General features: G+C 36.0%; 1 protein-coding gene across 10 annotated transcripts in view; it reads left to right on the forward strand.

Moving 5' to 3' along the window:
- Dock3 (dedicator of cytokinesis 3) overlaps positions 1 to 19,625 on the forward strand; it is a 561,871-nt gene that overhangs the window by 347,237 nt on the left and 195,009 nt on the right. For all 10 annotated transcript variants that reach the window (XM_074059333.1, XM_074059340.1, XM_074059334.1 and 7 more), the window contains 3 exons: positions 4,570 to 4,654; positions 10,624 to 10,665; positions 11,349 to 11,503. In XM_074059333.1, the coding sequence (XP_073915434.1) occupies positions 4,570 to 4,654; positions 10,624 to 10,665; positions 11,349 to 11,503 (282 nt within the window). The remainder of the gene's footprint in view (positions 1 to 4,569; positions 4,655 to 10,623; positions 10,666 to 11,348; positions 11,504 to 19,625) is intronic.

Below are 19,625 nucleotides of genomic sequence, written 5' to 3' on the forward strand. Positions count from 1 at the left end.
TGATGAACGGATCAAGAAAATGTGGTATCTATACACAATGGAATTTTATGCAGCCATGAAGAAGAATGAAATGTTACCATTCACTGGTAAATGGATGGAATTGGAGAACATCATTCTGAGTGAGGTTAGCCTGGCCCAAAAGACCAAAAATCATATGTTCTCCCTCATATATGGACATTAGATCAAGGGCAAACACAACAATGGGATTGGACTTTGATCACAAGATAAAAGCGAGAGCACACAAGGGAGATACGAGGATAGGTAAGACACCTAAAAAAATTAGCTAGCATTTGTTGCCCTTAACGCAGAGAAACTAAAACAGATACCTTAAAAGCAACTGAGGTCAATAGGAGAAGGGGACCAGGAACTAGAGGAAAGGTTGGATCAAAAAGATTTAACCTAGAAGGTAACACACATGCACAGGAAATTAATGTATAGTTATCCTTACCTCAACTAGCAATAGAAGAAGGGGACCAGGAACTAGAGGAAAGGTTGGATCAAAAAGAATCAACCTAGAAGGTAACACACATGCACAGGAAATTACTGTATAGCTATCCTTATCTCAACTAGCAAAAACCCTTGTTCCTTCCTATTATTGCTTATACTTTCTCTTCAGCAAAATGAGAGATAAGGGCAAAATAGTTTCTGCCAGGTATTGAGGGGGTGGGGGGGAGAGGGAGGGGGTAGAGTGGGTGATAAGGGAGGGGGTGGGGGCAGGGGGGATAAATGACCCAGGCATTGTATGCACATTTGAATAAAAAAAAGTTTAGTTTCAGTATAAAATCAGGTGTATTAGTTTTTAATAAAAATGTAAAACGGAAAAAAGCATATAGTACAAGACAAGAATACTACCATTTACTCAATAGTAACATACTGTTTAGGTTTTTTAAAATATTCAGTTATTTATTAACATACATCCAACAATCCCATGTTAAAATATACGAAATTTTCCTAATAAATGTTTTCTCATAAAAAATGAATTAGCGATTAGTGATAATAAGTAAGGGAAGAGTTGGTGTTTTGTGAAGACTGTTCACCTAAGCAATTAGTAAAACTATTTTTGGAAACTTGACTCTGTACTACATCTATATGTGGATATTCATGGATGTTTTTCCCCTGCTTCTGACCATCTGTTTTAAGAGGTTTTTTTTAATTCAGATACTGTACCTCTTTTATCACAATCCCTATACTTTAAACCATATTTTTGTTCATGATATATTACACATAGTAGTAATAATTATAACAACAGCAGTTTACAATTCCAGACACTATACTGAGTGCTTTACATTAATTTACTCTTAGAATAACCTACAATATCAGATCAGACAACGTGGCTTGGTGGAAGTCAAGATTCAAACCAGGCAATCCAACATCCGAGCCCATGCTCCTGATTACTCTGCTGCATTGCTTCCCTTTGCTGTGAGGATAGAGAAGAGACCATGTTGATCATTCTCTGTATTTATTATTCACTATTCTTGAAGTAACCCATAGGAAGTAATAGCCTGGAACCTGTTTTTCAGTGTGAAACTTGTAGTGAATGTTGCTTCTCACTATGCAACATTCTCCTCATGAGGATAATCACCAGGTTACAAACTACTTTTCCTCCATTGAAGATAGTCTCAGTAGACATAATTCTGTCTTTAGTTCTTACCAGATTGCTGATTAGTCATTCTCTTATTTTCCAACATAATTAAATGTATTGTCTTCTGGTTACTTCTAGCAGCAGGAAAGCATTCTGTTCTCAGGAAAAAGTACGATGAATATCAACATTTGTTTGACTCGAAACTATTGTATTCCCCATATCCAGAACTGTTGGTCTGATAAATGATAATACTTCAAAAAGTATGTGTGGTACGAGTGAATAGGCATATGTTGGGGTGGTTGACAAGCTAAGGATGCCATAATGCTAAGATAAGAATATGCATGGATGCCAGACAGGCCTATCACTGTATGTGCCACAGCACAACAAAGCACATACACTCAGTTCCAGCCCTAACTCCTTAGTTACCATCTGGAGTTTTCTTAAGTTGGTGTATCTGAAACATCTATTTGGATGGGTTATTTGCTTAGTCATTTTTTTCATGTGTGCCCTAATTACAACACTCAGACCATTCCATATGCAGATGGCCTCCCTTTTTCTGGGTTCCATATCTGTGGTTTCTGTATCTATGGATTAAATCAGCCAAGGATACATAACATTTTAAAATTGCATCTGGCTTTTTTCCTTGTCATTATTCTCTAAACAGTACATTATTACAACTATAATTATATAGCATTTCCATTTCATTAGTGATTACAAGTAATATAGAGATGATTTAAAGTATAGAGAAAATTGCGTAGATCGTATGCAAATAATATTCCATTTTTCATAAGGGACTTGAGCATCTTTGGAGTTTGGGTATCTACTGGAAATAGTAATCCTTTATGGATACCAAGTGATGACTGTATATTTGGACCTCCAGTTGTTAAATATGTATGAAATACTGTGTTATTTTTCTCTTCTTTTCATTCTTTTTTGATACAGACTCTTACTATATAGCTCACACTGACCTCTAATTCACTGTGTAGCCCAGGCTGGCCTTAAACTCATAATCTCCTACTTCAGTGAGTGCTAGGATTATAGTATGTCCAGCTTCTTTTCTTTTAAAAGACCAATTTTATAGTTCCAGTTTCCCAATACAAGTACTGACTAATACTATTCTTGTGATCTTTACACTGCATTCCATTCTATTTTAAATATTTGCTGTCATGCTTGCAAAATTTTTGCTTTTGTAATGAAAATTACTTTTTAGAAGAAGGGGATAGAATGAACATGCTTTAGTTTTCTTTTGCTCTTCATGGGCACTGTTGCCTTTGTATGCTGTAGTGTCAGAAGCCAGAGGCCTGAAATTGTTTCAGAAAAATTAAGAATAGATAATAAAAGGTAACTGAATTGAATCTTTCTTTGATTTAAAAAGGTAGAATCCCAGTGGTAGAAAAAATAAACCCTTACAGATTTAAGTATGTTAACTTCAACAAATTCATTAAATTTGAAACTATCAAGTTAAGGCCAGTAGTGTATGAGTGATCTCATCAAACTGAGTTTTTAAATAAAAGTCATTTAGTTCCAAAGCATTTTTCCTTTTAGAAACTCAGTTTCCCAAAAGATAGCCCAAGCTATAATATCCATTATATGTGTTATATAATCCTTACATAAAGGATAATACAAGCTATCCTTTAATGGTATGTGTTTTCTCTTTTCGCTTGCCTTCTAGAAAGTATATGTGTAAAGTCTATTTCTTAATCATAGTAATCACTTTAACTTCTGCTATTAGTATGTTTGCCTGCATCTTCCTCATATAGATATGTAGGTTCTCTATTTGTATTTTACCATCTTGTTACAATTTGTTTAATCTTTTCAGATTTTTTCCTATAAACAGGCTATAAATTATAATTAAAATAAATCTGCATTTGTATGAATACCTGACTTTCTTTTAAATGAATTTAATTTTGTGTACAGAACAAGTCTATAGATTTCATTTTGCTAGCATGTTCTAAAACTCATTCATAGTCTAATTGAAAATAAGAATGCTTTTCTTTTCAAAGTCTCATGGAATACTTTTGCCAGACACAATAATCCATAACCCTTGTTTTAGAGTCAAGTGGTCACAGCACATCTTTGAATCTCTAATGTAAAGGTATAGATCTTTTTAGAAAAAATTTAGACATGAACACACACACACACACACACACACACACACAATCATCTACTGGTCATACTCAGTTTCAGAAGTCTACAACCCTCTAGGTCTTCCAAGCTCCAGGTTTAAAGCTATTATCTTAGAGTGTGATAAAGGAGCTAACATTTATTGAATGTAAATTATTTATAACATTTGAACCCAAGAGTGCTGGCTATATCCAGAGTTGTTGCTACTGCTTCATACTATCACTGAGTAAACCACTAATTACCAGCACTGTTTTCTTCCTGTCCAAAATTATGCCAGTGCTTCTAAATACTGTTGTCTTAAGTACTAATACTCTTTAGTTAAACTTGTATCTAATGTTCCTTACCATATTAGTGCTAACACCTGTCAGGCTTTTGCCAATATCAGTATTAATTAAATTGAAAATAAGATAAAACTGAAACCAAAACATACATCTCTTTGAGTTTAGTGTTGTTTTGAGGTAATTTTTATGTTTTGAATTACAAATCTACTTGAGTCCTGAGTAATTTTTTCATACTAATGAAATAAATGCATGACTAAACTTTGAACATACTATTAGGATTGGGTGAAATAAAAAATAAACATAATTTAATGATCTAAAGAAAACCACTCAGTGAAATCAATCATTCTGTTATAAAGTGAAACTGTTGATGACTGGAATTGTGTCAGCCTTAAAATTCCTAGCCTCATTTATTTACCCCAAAGTGAACACAATTAGATGTTGGTTGATAAAGGTATGTCCCTGCTGGGACAGTGTCTGAACCTCTGTCCACATCATGATGGCAGGCACAGGTTCCTAGGCACATAAAAAGAGATGAGTAATCTGAGGACATGGCATACTGAGTGTGGTCTTTCTCTTTACTAGGCATTTGGGCCTGGACCTGGTGCCTCGGAAGGACTTTGAAGTAGTGGATTCAGACCAGATTAGTGTCTCAGATCTCTATAAAATGGTAAGAAGTCTAACATGGGGTGATTTATTCCTGTACACCCCATTTTCTCCTTTGTTTTCCCTAATATTGTTATAGATTACAATTATATGATTATGTTTTAGAAACAATATTTCTAAATTTTTTCCTTTGCTTCTGTCTCAATATATTTAAAGAATCTTATCATGTTAGTACATATCATACTTGATTTCTAGATAGAAACACATATAGAGATGTTGGGCTTACTATACTGACTAGAGTCACTTCTCTGTTGATTTTGCTCTGCTAGTTTTCCTTTACCCTACAGTAATCACTAACATTATGTCTCTTTCCCCTACCTGTTAAGAAGAGAAGGTGATTGAAGCTGCAAAGCATCAATTGCTAGTTAGTGCAGTAAAGTACCAATCTTTCTAGAGACATGCTGCTTTAAGAGACATGTTGAGATTTTTGTTTTCAACTATCCTCTGCATAATGCTTATAAGGGGGCCTAGATACATAAATGTAAGAAAGTTTTTTAGGAGCTGTTTTGAAACAGAGGAAACCAGAGCACTCCTAACATGGCAGAGGCAATAATCACAGGAAGAATATTGTGAATGGCAAAATTTTTAAGCATCTGATAGACCCTTAGATGTCTGTTGGGTGTTACAAAAATTTATTAGGGTGACTGATAACCAAGATGCATTTTACAGGCTGGGTGAGAAGTAAATAAAAGAAATATGCAACATTTTAAAGTAAAAGAGTAAAAACCTAAATGACAGTTAAACTTAGACCAATGAAAATTGCAAGTTTCAGAATCCCTTTAAACTGGTTGGAGCACACCTATAATCCCAGCACTTGGGAGGCTGAAGCAAGAGGATCATAAATTCAAAGTCAGCCTGAGCTAACTGGCAAGTTCCAAGCCAACCTAGACTGTATAATGAGACCCTGTCTCAAGAAGAAAGAATTTCTTTAGGGCTGGGAGTATAAGGCTGAAGTGGTAGAGCACCTGCCCCATCACAAGGCCATGAGTTCAAATCCCAGTATTGCCAAAAAGAAAAGAAAGAAGAAGAAAAATGAATCCTTTAAGAAAATGGAATACTTTTAGGGACCATAGAGGGTACCAAAGTATGCTGCCTGGTTGAAGACTTAAGTAAATTTGCCTAAATAATATACACATATCTGTTGCTTCTGCATATTTCCTTGTGTATATTTACTAAAGTACACAAGTGTTTAGTCTATGATCTGTGGTAGTCATATGATAATAGAGATAAAAAATGGATAATGCTTACCTCCTTTCCTCAAGAATCTCACTGTCTGGGCTGGCGGAGTAGCTCAAGTGGTAGAGTGCCTGCCTAGCAAGTGTGATTCCCTAAGTTCAAGCCCCTGTACCACCAAAGAAAAAAAGAAGAAGAAGAATCTCACCATCTAGATTGTTGGTTCCTAGCCCTTTCTGAGTCATAGAGGATCAGTTGAAGTTTCCTTCCATGACAAGAAAGTATGAACTGCATGAAAGTTTTACGGTCAGTTTTAGGGAATTGATGGAAAGTCTTCCCAGTACTTGCTTCTGAAGCCTGATCGTGGACCCCATGTTAGAAACTCTATTCTAGTGGAATCAATAAACCACAAACAAACTGTTGTCATGCATGTGCTGTACAGCGGAAGGAAAGTATATGCTGATCCATTAGAAGTAATGACTGATTTCCTAGGGGTAGAAAAAGAGAAAGAAGAACTTTCCAAAATGGTGCACAGTGTAGGGAAGTATGGAGTTTGAGAAAATATATGACATTAAGTATCTCACATGTAACTATATGTTAGTAAATGGAAGATGAGGCTAAGAAGCAGGTAGGAGCCAAATCATGAAGAACTTCGTATGCTATAAATTAAACCCTCTCTAGAGGTCTGATAGAATCATGAGAGTGACATGACCACATATGGGTTTCTGATCATAAAGTCGAACCAGGTAACAGTCATTTAAACAAAAGATATTAATTTCAGTAGTTTTATCTAGAACTGGAACAGTGAAAGTAGAAAGAAGTTGTTAGATCCTAAATATATTGTGAATTTAGAACCAATCAGAGTTGTTGATTGAGTTGGTATACATACGTACAGTACAGAGAAAGGTCAGAAAACAATGACTTCTGTGGTTTTGACTGCCCAGCTATGGGATGGGCAACAGTATAGAATCAGGTTTCAGGGGTGAGCAGTGGAGATCAATAGTTCTGGATTTTTTTTTAAGTTCAGGGTGCCATTAATACATCCAAAGAGCAATATACAAAATCTGGAGTTCCTGAGTAAAGTTTAGATATAACAGTTTTAGAGAAATCAGATAATATATATTTGAAAAAGTAAGACTGGATGAGAGAACCACTTCTTTTACCGAAACTCCATACAGTAAAACCCAGTGATCAACAGACCCCACACAATATTTCCAGAGAGGCAAGCTTCAACAAACAAAAAATATCCTAAATGAAAGTTAGAGACCAGAACAAACACATATGAAACGAACTTGGAAGAAGCAGGCAGAAGAAACAGTGATTTCTGTCTGTAATTATGAAACAGTGCAGCAATCCAAGCAGCTTTAGAAAATTAAAAATGAGATAATTGGGATAAATGTGGTATGGAGTTTAGAAGATAGAGAAAATCTCTCTGAATACAGAACAAGCTAACAATAGGAGATAAAAGTTACAAAAATTGGAGGTTCAATCCTGTAGTTCCACTGTCTTTATATTGGATTTTCAGAAGAGAAAACAGAGGTAAAAAAAGAAAATTCCTGGGAAAATTTATGTTGGGGGTGTGGCTAAAGTAGTAGTATTTGCCTAGCAAAAAATCATAGTATAAAGATTTCCAGAATTTATATATGAGTCTCCAGATTCCCAAAAAATGTTTGACATTTAATTCTGAAATTTCAGTTTACCTCTATGATAAAATGAGCTGAAAACTTCCAGAGTGAAAAATAAGTCACATACAAAGGATTTCTTGAAAGAATAGCATGTGGCTTCCTAACAGCAGCATTGAAAACTAGAAAATATGAGCAGTGTCTTCAAAATTCTGAGGGAAAAAAGTCCAACTTAGAATTCTGTATTTACTTACCTACATTATCAAGTGGGAGAGTAGTCTAAAGAGAATTTTTTGGACACCTAGAGTCTCAAAACAACAGCAACTATCTTTAGCCTCTTGTCAGTAAAGTACTGAAGAAAAGATTGTTATTGCTTTTAAGTGAAGGAATAGACCCTGTCTCAAAAAAATATGGAAGAGTAAACCAAAAAGTACTACTGTGTGCCGTGCCATCCAAGTAATTGAATCTGATTCAAATGAGAGGAGTAAAGAATTGTAATGTGACCACGAGAGGGAAGCCCCAAGATGACAATTATGTAATAGATCTAGAGAGAGCTGGTCTAGACTAAAGTAGAAGAGCAAAGGGTAATCAGGAGGGTATCTCCAGGAGAAAAACCAGACTTCATAAATTTATTTGATTACTTTCACCTTGTAAAAAATAGTATTGAGAGGTGTTTTCCAAAACTATGTCTCTGGGGAATAAGAAGGATGGGCAGGGGATTGACAACTTTTATTGCAAGCCTCTTAAGGAATTTAACTTTTAAAAATATGAGCTTTACTTTTATTAAATTTATACTTTGTCAAAAATATTAATTTGTCAGGAAAGCCTAAAGTCCAAGAAAAACCTCTTTATTTTCTGATGAATTTTGTTTGATCTCATGTATTTGCTTTCATGTAGAAATAATTAGACATGATGAAGAAAAACTAGGGTTCACCAATTTATTTAAAACCACTTAGAATTTTTGTGTTACACTGCATGCAGAAATGCATAGTAAAAAGATTTGGTCAAATCTTAAAGTTACCTTAAAGTTAACAACAAGGTCCAAAGGAATAGCTCTTTATATTAAAATTTAAATCTATTATTAGAGATGAAAAAACTCAATATGAAGATTTGTGATTTTAATAATACTCCTTGCCATACATTTTACACAAAGCCTTTATAAATAGAATTATACCTTAAGTTTGCATTTGGAGAATTTTCTTTTTCATAGAAAATTAAGCACCAGTACATGTGTTGAATGGTAATGATTGATGAATTTCTTTAAATACACAATGGGACTTCTTACTCTATATGACAAAAACCAAAGGAAACCTTTAGTGTTTCTCAATTCTTGCTTCTGCCTAACAACAAATCTAAACCTATTTTAACAACAGAGAATAGAAGCTACCCAAAATATAAAACAGCCTCAAAGAGCATCAACAAGTATTTATGTTAAACTTAATTAGGGCATCAACAAAGTATTTAGTTAATCTTAATTAGTCATGCCTCTTTATGAAATGGGAACACTTGAAAATTATATAACATGAGAGTTTCCAAATTGTGACAAGATCTAACAGAATGCTCAACCCATTATAACTTCCTGCTTCATTATTATCCTTTCTCGTAGATACATTGGGAACTTGTTATTCTATTGTCTTTTAGTACTGTTTAATATTTTTAATAAATTAATGCTTATGCTTCCATGTCTGGAAAAAGCCAATTGATTATTTACTAAAAATCAGGCATCATTTCATTGATGATCCTGACTAGATATGCCTTATAATTCCTTGTAAGACTCACAATTCTTTTGTCCCCCAAGGGAAAGAAATTATTTATTTTATTGGAAATTTATTCATTGCTTTGGGCAAATGTACAAAACATACATTAATTTGAGGAAGCAATTTTGACAGCTAAATCTACATCTTTTTATTATCATATTATTGTTCTGGGGGTACATTGTGACATTTACAAAAGTTCTTACAATGTATCATAGTCGAATTCACCTCTTCCTTCATTTTCCTTTATCCTCCATCTACCCCCATTCCTGGAATAGTTTCAGCAGGTCTCATTTTTCCATTTTCATACATGAAGACTCACAATTCTTAAAATACAGTCCCCAGTGTATAGAGCAGTCAATTCATTTTTATATTCAGTTTAATATGATGTCCAAATCTGCATAGGTTATTTTTTTCAGGTATTGGTAAATTTTCATAGACTAGAGATTTTAAAAGACTGAAAACCTCTTTTCTACTGGAGAAAATTGGCAGAGGCAGTAACATATTCTATGCATTTCTTAATTTATATTTTTATTTACATTGGTACACTCATTAATATAAAGATAAACAAGACAATACTTTGCTCTCTGGAAGTGCAAAGTCTAAAGTTAGGTAGCGAACATGGAAACATAATGCATTATAGTCCTGATGCATGTGATAAATGCTGTGAAGAGGGAAGTATTGGCTAACCAGCTAAAGACTGCCTGACAACAGGATAGTGGTTTTTCCTTACAATACCATGAAAAATTCTGAAATGCCAGTTCTGGTGCCTTTCTCTGCCAGTGTGGTGTACTTTTAGACTAGATAGAAATATCTCCCAAAATCTGATGCCTGTAAAAGCTAAAATGACCTTTGTTATTGTTATCAGGGAAGTTTCATACTGAAGTTAGCTGTTCTGTAAACTCCTGTGCATAGTTCTAACTGAAAATTTATGACTAGCAAAATTGATGGTCATTTTTAAGAGTAAGCCATAAATATATATGTCAATAAAGAATGACTTAAAGTATCCCCTGAATGTAAAAAAAAGCAATAGAATTCATTTTTTCACTAACCTTACAGTAGAATATGGTCATTGAACCATAGAAAGCCTGATTGGGGTGGGGGGCTTTTTTTAGTTTTGAGTATCAAACCCAGGACCTCAAGCGTGCTAAACAAGTGTTCTACCACTGAGCTACACCTAATTTTATATATGAAGCTTCCTTTTGTGCATATACATTCTATGCAATAATTTACTCGCTGTTGGAAGCTTGATTTTACTATATCATATGTTATATATTACATCATAGGAGCATTCAGTTCCAAGAATGAACATTAATAAATGATATCATGAATATAAAAGTCATTGAAGACTACCTAGCATAGAGGTGCTTATTAAAGTTAGTTTCCTTCCTGTAGAATGAATCCATCTTTCTTTCTCCCCATAGCATTTGTCTAGCCGACAGAGTGTACAGCAGAGCACCTCCCAGGTAAGCAACTCCCTGGAAATGCAAAGTCTAAAGTTAGGTAGCAAACATGGAAACATAATACCTTACAGTCCTAATACAGGTGGTGACTTCTGTGAAGAGGGAAACCTTTTCTCTCAACTATTTCTTGCAAGAGATCATAACATATGAAAGCATTATGAAATGACATATAACACCTGACTTCTTGATTGTTTGGTGCCTTTCTTCTAAGGAGCCTTGACCTCCAAGGAGTTTTGGCCAGTCTCCATTGCTCTGTGCACAATAAAAAGAAAATAGACTGGGAGACCAAAATGAATCCTTTTGGAAAAAATTAAAATGTTATTTAGAATGGTAACTATTACCAGTGTAACCAAGTCCATCAGAGTTATGACAGAATCTCTAAGAAACAACTTTGAAAATTGATCCCTGGAGAATTTGGATTTGTGACCTGAGAGTTTTTGAGATTCACATGTAAATTGAAATTGCTGTTCTCTTATCTCCTTCATTACATTTACTCCTCTCAGCTGCTTGCTTGCCCACCTCTACCCAAATCTATTGACAGAGTATCCCTTACTAGCCAAAACCACATGTTTAGTCGCTGTTAAATAATCTTCTTCAGTTGTATAATGAAACCTAGTAATTTATTTTTTAATGATCAATAATGAATAAATAAAATAGAAGTTGTTGTTTTTTACATTCCTCATTAGGTAGATACAATGCGCCCACGTCATGGGGAAACCTGTCGGATGCCAGTGCCACATCACTTCTTCCTCAGCCTGAAGAGTTTCACCTACAATACCATTGGAGAAGATACTGATGTCTTCTTTTCTTTATATGACATGAGAGAAGGCAAGCAGATCAGGTAAGAGTCACTGGAAATTTTGGTGAGGTTGTGCGTTCAATATTAGAATAGTGTGGGTCATAGACATCTCTGGCCTTCAGAGAAGAGAGATGCACAGAAAAGTCAAAACAAGATAATCTAGCCTTGCCTTATTATCTGGGGGTTTGACCCCGATTTCTAGTGTACTTTAAAGTCATTCAAACCATACCATGATGTGTTACCTTTTGTCACTGTGACAAAATACCTGAGATAAGCAACTTAAAAGGAAGAAAGACTTTAATTCCTGGTTTCAGTTCATAATTGGCTGTCTCCATTGCTTTTAGGCAAGGCAGAACATTATGGCAGGGAGCGTGTGATTGGAGCAAAGCTGCTGACTTTGTAGTAGCCAGGAAGCAGAGAGAGACAGAGGAGGGATTGGAGTCCCAATATACATTTCAATGGCATGACCAAATAACTTACTTCCTCCAACTAGGTCCTACCTCCTAATGTTTCCACCACTTCCCGTTAGTTAGCAATAGCAGCTTGGGACCAAGCCTGCAACATATGAATCTTTGGGGGACATTCTAGATTCAAATTATAACACATCTGTAGCCTCTGTTTTTCTATGCCTATTTCTACATGGAAGCTCAAAATTGAGTCTTAGCTGTAACCACCTAAGGAGGAGGAAAGTACACTGTGTCCAGTGCCAGAGAAAAGGCAGAGGAGAATTGTAGAGCAAAGCAAATGCAGTAGAGACACTCAGCCTCAGAATGCAGAAAGTCCTGGGCTCTGGCTTGGCTTGCATGTGAGTGAGAGGGTTCACAGAGAAAGAGTCTTTAGTGTCCTGTCTGAGAGCAGACCTAGCCCTAAATGCCATTCTAGCTTTATAAAGAGGAGAACATCTTTTTGGCAGAAGGGAAAGTTGGTATACTTTTATATTCCTTTTTTGCCTTGGATTGGAGAAAAGGCAGCAGAACAGACTGACATTTAGTAGATTATGTATTTTGGCAGAACAGTGGAGCCCTTAAGTGCAGTAGTACTTTCTCCCTTGAAGGCTAGAGAAAAATCAAGTAGACTCTTTCGGCTTCCCATCTTCTGGAGACCACAAATCTCTGAAGGTATGAGATGATCTTTATAGCCAACATATTTTAGAGAGTTCAGACATTTTTCTATGATTATCTCCCAAGTGGGGCAGAGAAAAAATAAGTCTTGGGTTACTTTATATTGCTTGAGAACTTCTTGTGCTAGGAATACTTTATAGGGTTTTTTTGTTTGTTTGTTCTTTTACTTAAATTTATTTTTCTAATTACATGTTACATGTAGGAAAATTTAAAATGGAAATTATAACCATACAAAAGAAAAAGTTAATTGGCATTCTCTATAATTCTTTGATCTTAATGAAAAAATTAAAGAATTGGCTTCACTTTGGCATAGGAATAAAATGATACACAGTTGATCAAGGCATATGAGTTATTTTTGTCATCAGTGGCTCCTAGTATGTGCTTCTGGGGAAACTATTGTAGAGAAAGTAGTGGTGGTGTTGATGGCAATTAAAAGTGCTGCACATAGGCAAGACTACAGGAATGGCTGGGTGAGTGTAGACTCTGGGCTGCTCTTATTTCTCAAGTACACCAGAAGTTTGTAAACTTTATTATCTTTTGCATGTATAAGAATCCTTCCCTCAAAATTTTAGGAGAAAGTCTACTATATGAGACAGATAAAATAGAACTTATCCATTGTTAAAGGGAAGGGGGAAACAGCAGAAATCTCACTATGTCCCTATCCCCACCCAGTACTCTGTGGAACTGCTAAGAGTGCATGGACTGCAGTTTGACAACATTGTCATCCCTGAGCATAGGGACTTTGTCTTTTCTTTCCATAATCCCAGAACCTTGCACAGGTGCCCATACCTAGTGCATGCTTTATCAGGTTTATTGAAAAAAAAAATCCAAGCCCAGCAGAGCTACCCCACTGCTCAGGTTTATTGTCTGTATGGTATCATCAATGCACTAGTTATTCTAACTTTGGATTTATTGTTTATAAATTAACCTCAAAAAACTATTAAACATTTTTAAAGAAAGAATTTAATTGTATCTTCTCATAAAGAGAAATTCTTGGGGCTGGGTATGGTGAAGCATGCTATAGCCCCAGTTAAGCTAGAGGCATAGGTAGGAGAATCATGGTGTGAGAGTTCCCTGGGCCAAAAGCACCAAACCCTATGTGAAAAGGGAGAGAGGAGAATAAGAGGAAGGGAGTTGGGGCTGTGGGGGGTGGGGGGAGAAAGAGAGAGAGAGAGAATGAGAATGAGAGAATTCTTGAAGTTTGTCTTTACCATTAAATACTATTAGTCTAGTCTCCAGTCAAATGGTGCTAGACTAGTTTTCATTGCTGCTAAGATATTTCACCTCTGTGCAAACAGCACATGTGAGCAAGGATTGCTGATAAAAGACAACAGCTGTCCCTCCACTTTCTCTCATTGCTGATTCCACAGGCAAACCTGGAGGGACTAAAATGGATGACATACTGCAAACCCGCATAGTACATTCTGGTATAAATTGGCTAGTATTAACCTTTAGGGAGGAAGCAGTAGCAACTTACAGGACCTTGGTAGCTGTAACTTGCTTTTTTGATATTTCATCATTCAGAACAGAATCAGAAATATTTAGACATGAAATCTAAATCTCTAGCTGAGACTTCCCTGAGCTTCAGGCCCTCATTTCCTTTTTTCTACCAGACATATACCCTTGAATGTCCCTTGGGCATTTCTACCTCAACATACCTAAACTCAATTCATTTTGTTGCTTTAGCACTCCTCTCCCTTCTCTACCTCTTTCTCATCCTCCCCCTCCTTCTTCTCCTTTCAGTGATATGTGTTTGAACTTGAAGCCTACACTTGCTAGGCAAGGCACTGTACCACTTGAGTCAAGCCTTCAGACCTTTTTGCTTTTAGTTTTATTTTTCAGGTAGGGTCACCCTTTTGCCCTGAGCCAGCCTTGGACTGAAATCTTCATACCTCCACCTCCATCATAGCTGGGAATAGAAGTGTTCGGTACCATACCTGGCTTATTTGCTGAGATGGGTTCTTGATAATGTTTTGCCTAGGCTGACTTTGAACTGTGAGCCTCCCTATCTCTGCTTCCTGAGAGCTGGAATTAACAGGCATGCACCACTATGCCTGGTGGGAGTTGTCTTCTTTACATGTGGGAGTACCGTAAGTGTAATAACAAGTCAAGGAAGAAGAGGATCACCAAGAGATAGAGAAACCAGAAAGGGCTTTTAGAGAAAATGAATGTAGTGAGCTAAACAGTGACTATGACCCATATAGGATATCAATTTATTTCTTCAGCGAATATTTGTTAAGCATATACTAGGTATTGTGATAGGTGCTAGGGATACTAAGGTAAGTAAGAGAGATATTTGCTATTTTTCTGTAGCTAATGGTCTAGTAGAGAGTCCAACATTAAACATGTGATCAGATAAGTATGCAGTTTTAAAATTTTGGAAAGTGCTATAAAGGAAAATTATGTAGAGTGTTGTAAAGACCTTAATTGATTAAAGGAAAGCTCTTCCAGCATTCAAGGCTAAGCCTTAATGTATCAGGAAGCAAAAACAGAAACTAATGTGATCTAGGGCAAAGATCTAGTGGCAGGGGAAAACTTGGTACAGTCAAGAGTTGAGAGGAAGTCAGTGTAGGTAGAATATAGTGAGAGAAGGTGTCTGTCACAAAAGCGATTGAAAAGGTAAGCAGAGGCCAGATTATGCAAGGCCATGAAACCGTGACAGGATTTTGTATTTTGTTATAAATTCAAGAAGAGAAGATATTCAAGAACTGTAAGTAAAAAAACAAAGGCATGAGTCAGAAACAATAGGGATGACAATGCTGTTGTTTGCTACTAGAGCTAGATGTTTGTTGATAGTAAGCTTCAAGAACTGAACCTATTTCTTAACCATGTTTGACTGTTCAGTCCCTTGATCATTGAAAGAGCTCAGTAATTGAACTCAGCTACAAACGGCCTAATAGACCCAGGAGTGCAAATGTAGAAATTTAGGCCGGAAAAAGGAATATTTTAAGAGAGGAAAATAAATTTCAAGAAAAAAATGACTGAAAGCTTCCTAACTTTGTTGAAAAACATTATATATCCAAGAAATTCAACGAACCTAAAGTAGGATAAATACAAAAATATGAATACCTAGACGTAACATAGTCAAACTTTCAGAGCCAAAAACAGAGAAATTCTTGAAAGCAGCAAGAGAAAAAAATGACTTGTCATATGCAGAAAAACTATATAGTAAATGGCTAATTTCTTATCAGAAACAATGGGACAGAAAGAAGAGTAGTGGTATTATATTCAGAGAGCTGAAAGAAAAAACTGTAAAATAGCCTTCATACATAAAGGTAAACCTTCCCTCACATCTATTATAAAAATTAACTCAAAATGAATCAAATAACTGAAACTATAAAACTATTAGAAGAAAACACAGGTATAAATCTTTACATCTTTAGGTTTTATGATAATTCTTAGAAATGATACTGAAAACACACAAGCAATGAAAGAAAAAGACAAGTTGGACTTCATCACAACTAAATTTTTTTATACTTCAAAGGGCAAAATCAAGAAAGTGAAGTCCCAACAGAATTAAAGAAAATACTTAGAAAATCATATATATAATATATGATAATGGTCTAGTATTCATTATATATATACATATATATATATATATATATATATATATATATATATATATATATATGAACTCTTACCACTTATTAGAAGACAACCCAGTTATTGTCAGCCAAGAATTTGAATAGACATTTCTCTAAAGAAGACAGACAGATGTCCAATAAACACATTAAAAGATGTTCAGCATAACTAATCATTAGGGACATAAAAAGCAAAACTACAAAGAAGAACTACCTTACACTGATTAAAAAGGCTACTATTAAAAAATACTGAATATAGCAAGTGCTGGCAGGGATGTAAAGAAATTAGATCTTGTGCCCTGTTGGTAGAAATTTTAAATGTGAGGATGTTGGGGAAAGCAGTATAGCAGTTCCTGAAAAAATTGAAAACAGAATTATGATATGATCCAGCCATTCTTCTTTTGGGTATAAATCCGAAAGAACTGGAACTAATGCCTTGAAGAGGTGTTTTTACACTTACGCTTATAACAGCACTATTCATAATAGCCAAAAAAAGTAGAATCAACCAAGGATTAATCAGTGGACGAATTTGTAAGCATAATATGGTATGTATATGTACTCAACAGAAAAGGAAGGAAATCCTGACACTTGCTAACATAGATGAACCTTGACATGAATGAAATAAGCTATTCACAAAAATATAAGTTATATATGATTCTGCTTATAGAGATGTACTTAGAGTCATCAGATCCATAAATAGATAGTAGAATGGCAGTTGCCAGAGGTAAGGGGAAAGGAGAATGAGAAGTTGTTGCTTGATTGGTACTAAATTTTATTTCTCTAACATGAAAAGGGTTCTGGAAATTATTCATATTCATAACTATGAATATATTTAACACTATTGATCCATGTTCTCAAAAATGATTATGATGGGGACTTTTATATTGTGTATATTTTAACATAATTCCAAAAAGAAAAGAAGGTACAATAAAGATTTTCTCCATTAGACTAGAGGGGAAAGAGGGGAGACAAGAGAGGGTACTGGGAGAGGGTGGCCCAAACTCCAGGGCCACTCATAACCCCCTTGGGCTATAAATCAAACAGACTTTAATCACAAGACACTAAGATACCACAGGACCCCAAATAAATCACTGGGTCACAAAGGCCTCCATTTAATCTCTTGCATCCCAACACTAATACTAAGATTTACTCCCTAGTTTTTGTACCCAGTGGCCCAATAAATGACTTATAGTCCTTTCAAACTTTGCTATTCAAAGTTTGATGAAGATAAATAGCGACAGCAAAGTGTGGACATTTGTTAGAAATTGATAGTCCTGGCCCCTACTCCTACCTTCAACACTGAACCATAATCTGCATTTCTTTTTTTTTTCTGCTAAACTAAATAACTTGTCATTTACTCTACAGGTATCATTTTTTCATTTGCATACATTGTGTATACATTATTTGCACCATATTCATCCTCTTACTCCTTTCCCCACTACCTCCCCGCTCCCACCATTGCCACCCCCTCCACCCTCTGTCCTGACAGCACCTGCTTCATCCTCCTGTTCTGGATTTCGTAGAATAAACATAATAAGAGAAACATGGTGTTTTTGCTAGTTTGAGATAAAGACAGCTCTGCAGGGAGATTCCTTGTGTTGTTTCCATATATATATATGGAACCCCAGCTGGTTCATCTCCACCAGTCCTCTTCACTACACCCTAGTTCCCTTCCCATAGTGGCCTTGGCCACTTTAAGATCACTGTATTCATTCCTACACAGTGAGCAAATCAACCACATTCAAATTTTTGGTTTCCTTTCCTTGCCTTATCCCTCCTGTGCACAGCCTCCCCTTAGTGTGACCCCTGTCCGGTAATATTGCTGCATTTCTTTTAGGCCTATAATCTGCATATGAGGGAGAACATGTAACTTTTAGTCTTCTGAGCCTGACTAACTTCACATAAGATAATGTTCTCCGTACTTTAAAGCAACTGAAGCCAATAGGAGAAGGGGACCAGGAACTAGAGAAAAGGTTAGTTCAAGAAGAATTAAGTTAGAAGGTAATACACATGCACAGGAATTCAATGCGAGTCAACTCCCTGTATAGTTATCCTTATCTCAACTAGCAAAAACCCTTGTTCCTTCCTATTATTGCTTATACTCTCTCTTCAATAAAATTAGAGATAAGGGCAAAATAGTTTCTGCTGGGTAGTGAGGGGGTAGTGGGGGAGAAGGAGGGGGTGGGGGGTAAGGGAGGGGATGGGGAAAGGGGGAAGAAATGACCCAAACATTGTATGCACATATGAATAAAATAAAAATTAAAAAAAAAGATGATGTTCTCCAGTTCCATCCATTTATGTGTTAATGACAAAACTTCATTTTTTCTTTGTGGCTGAGTAAAATTCCATTGTGTATAAATACCACATTTCCTTAATCCATTCATCATAGTGGGGCATCTGGGCTGTTTCTATAGCTTGGCTATTGTGAATATTGCTACAATAAACATGGGTGTGCAGGTGCCTTTGTAGTAACCTGACTGATATTCCTTTGGGTATATCCCTAGGAATGGTATTCCTGGATCGTATGACAGATTTATTTTTAGTTTTTTAAGGAGCCTCCATATTTTCCATAGTGGTTGTACTAGCTTACATTTCCACCAGGAGTTCATGAGGGTTCCTTTTTCCCCACATCCTCACCAACATTTGCTGTTGTTGGTGTTCTTGATGGTAGCTATTTTAATAGGAGTGAGGTGAAATCTTAATGCAGTTTTGATTTGCATTTCTTTTATGGCCAGGGATACACACATTTTTTCACATGTGTCTTAGCCATTTGGACTTGTTCCTTTGAAAACTTTCTGTTCAGTTCAGTTGCCTACTTCTTTATTGGGTCATTGATTTTTTTTTTCATTTTTCTTTTATTATTCATATGTGCATACAAGGCTTGGTTCATTTCTCCCCCCTGCCCCCACCCCCTCCCTTACCACCCACTCCACCCCCTCCCGCTCCCCCCCCTCAATGCCCAGCAGAAACTATTTTGCCCTTATCTCTAATTTTGTTGTAGAGAGAGTATAAGCAATAATAGGAAGGAACAAGGGGTTTTGCTGTTTGAGATAAGGATAGCCTTACAGGGCATTGACTCACATTGATTTCCTGTGCGTGGATGTTACCTTCTAGGTTAATTCTTTTTGATCTAACCTTTTCTCTAGTTCCTGGTCCCCTTTTCCTATTGGCCTCAGTTGCTTTAAGGTATCTGCTTTAGTTTCTCTGCATTAAGGGCAACAAATGCTAGCTAGTTTTTTAGGTGTCTTACCTATCCTCACCCCTCCCTTGTGTGCTCTCGCTTTTATTATGTGCTCATAGTCCAGTCCCCTTGTGTTTGCCCTTGATCTAATGTCCACATATGAGGGAGAACATACAATTTTTGGTCTTTTGAGCCAGGCTAACCTCACTCAGAATGACGTTCTCCAATTCCATCCATTTACCAGCGAATGATAACATTTCGTTCTTCTTCATGGCTGCATA

This window comes from Castor canadensis, chromosome 17 (genome assembly GCF_047511655.1).
Source record: "Castor canadensis chromosome 17, mCasCan1.hap1v2, whole genome shotgun sequence".
Classification (NCBI taxonomy): Eukaryota; Metazoa; Chordata; class Mammalia; order Rodentia; family Castoridae; genus Castor; species Castor canadensis.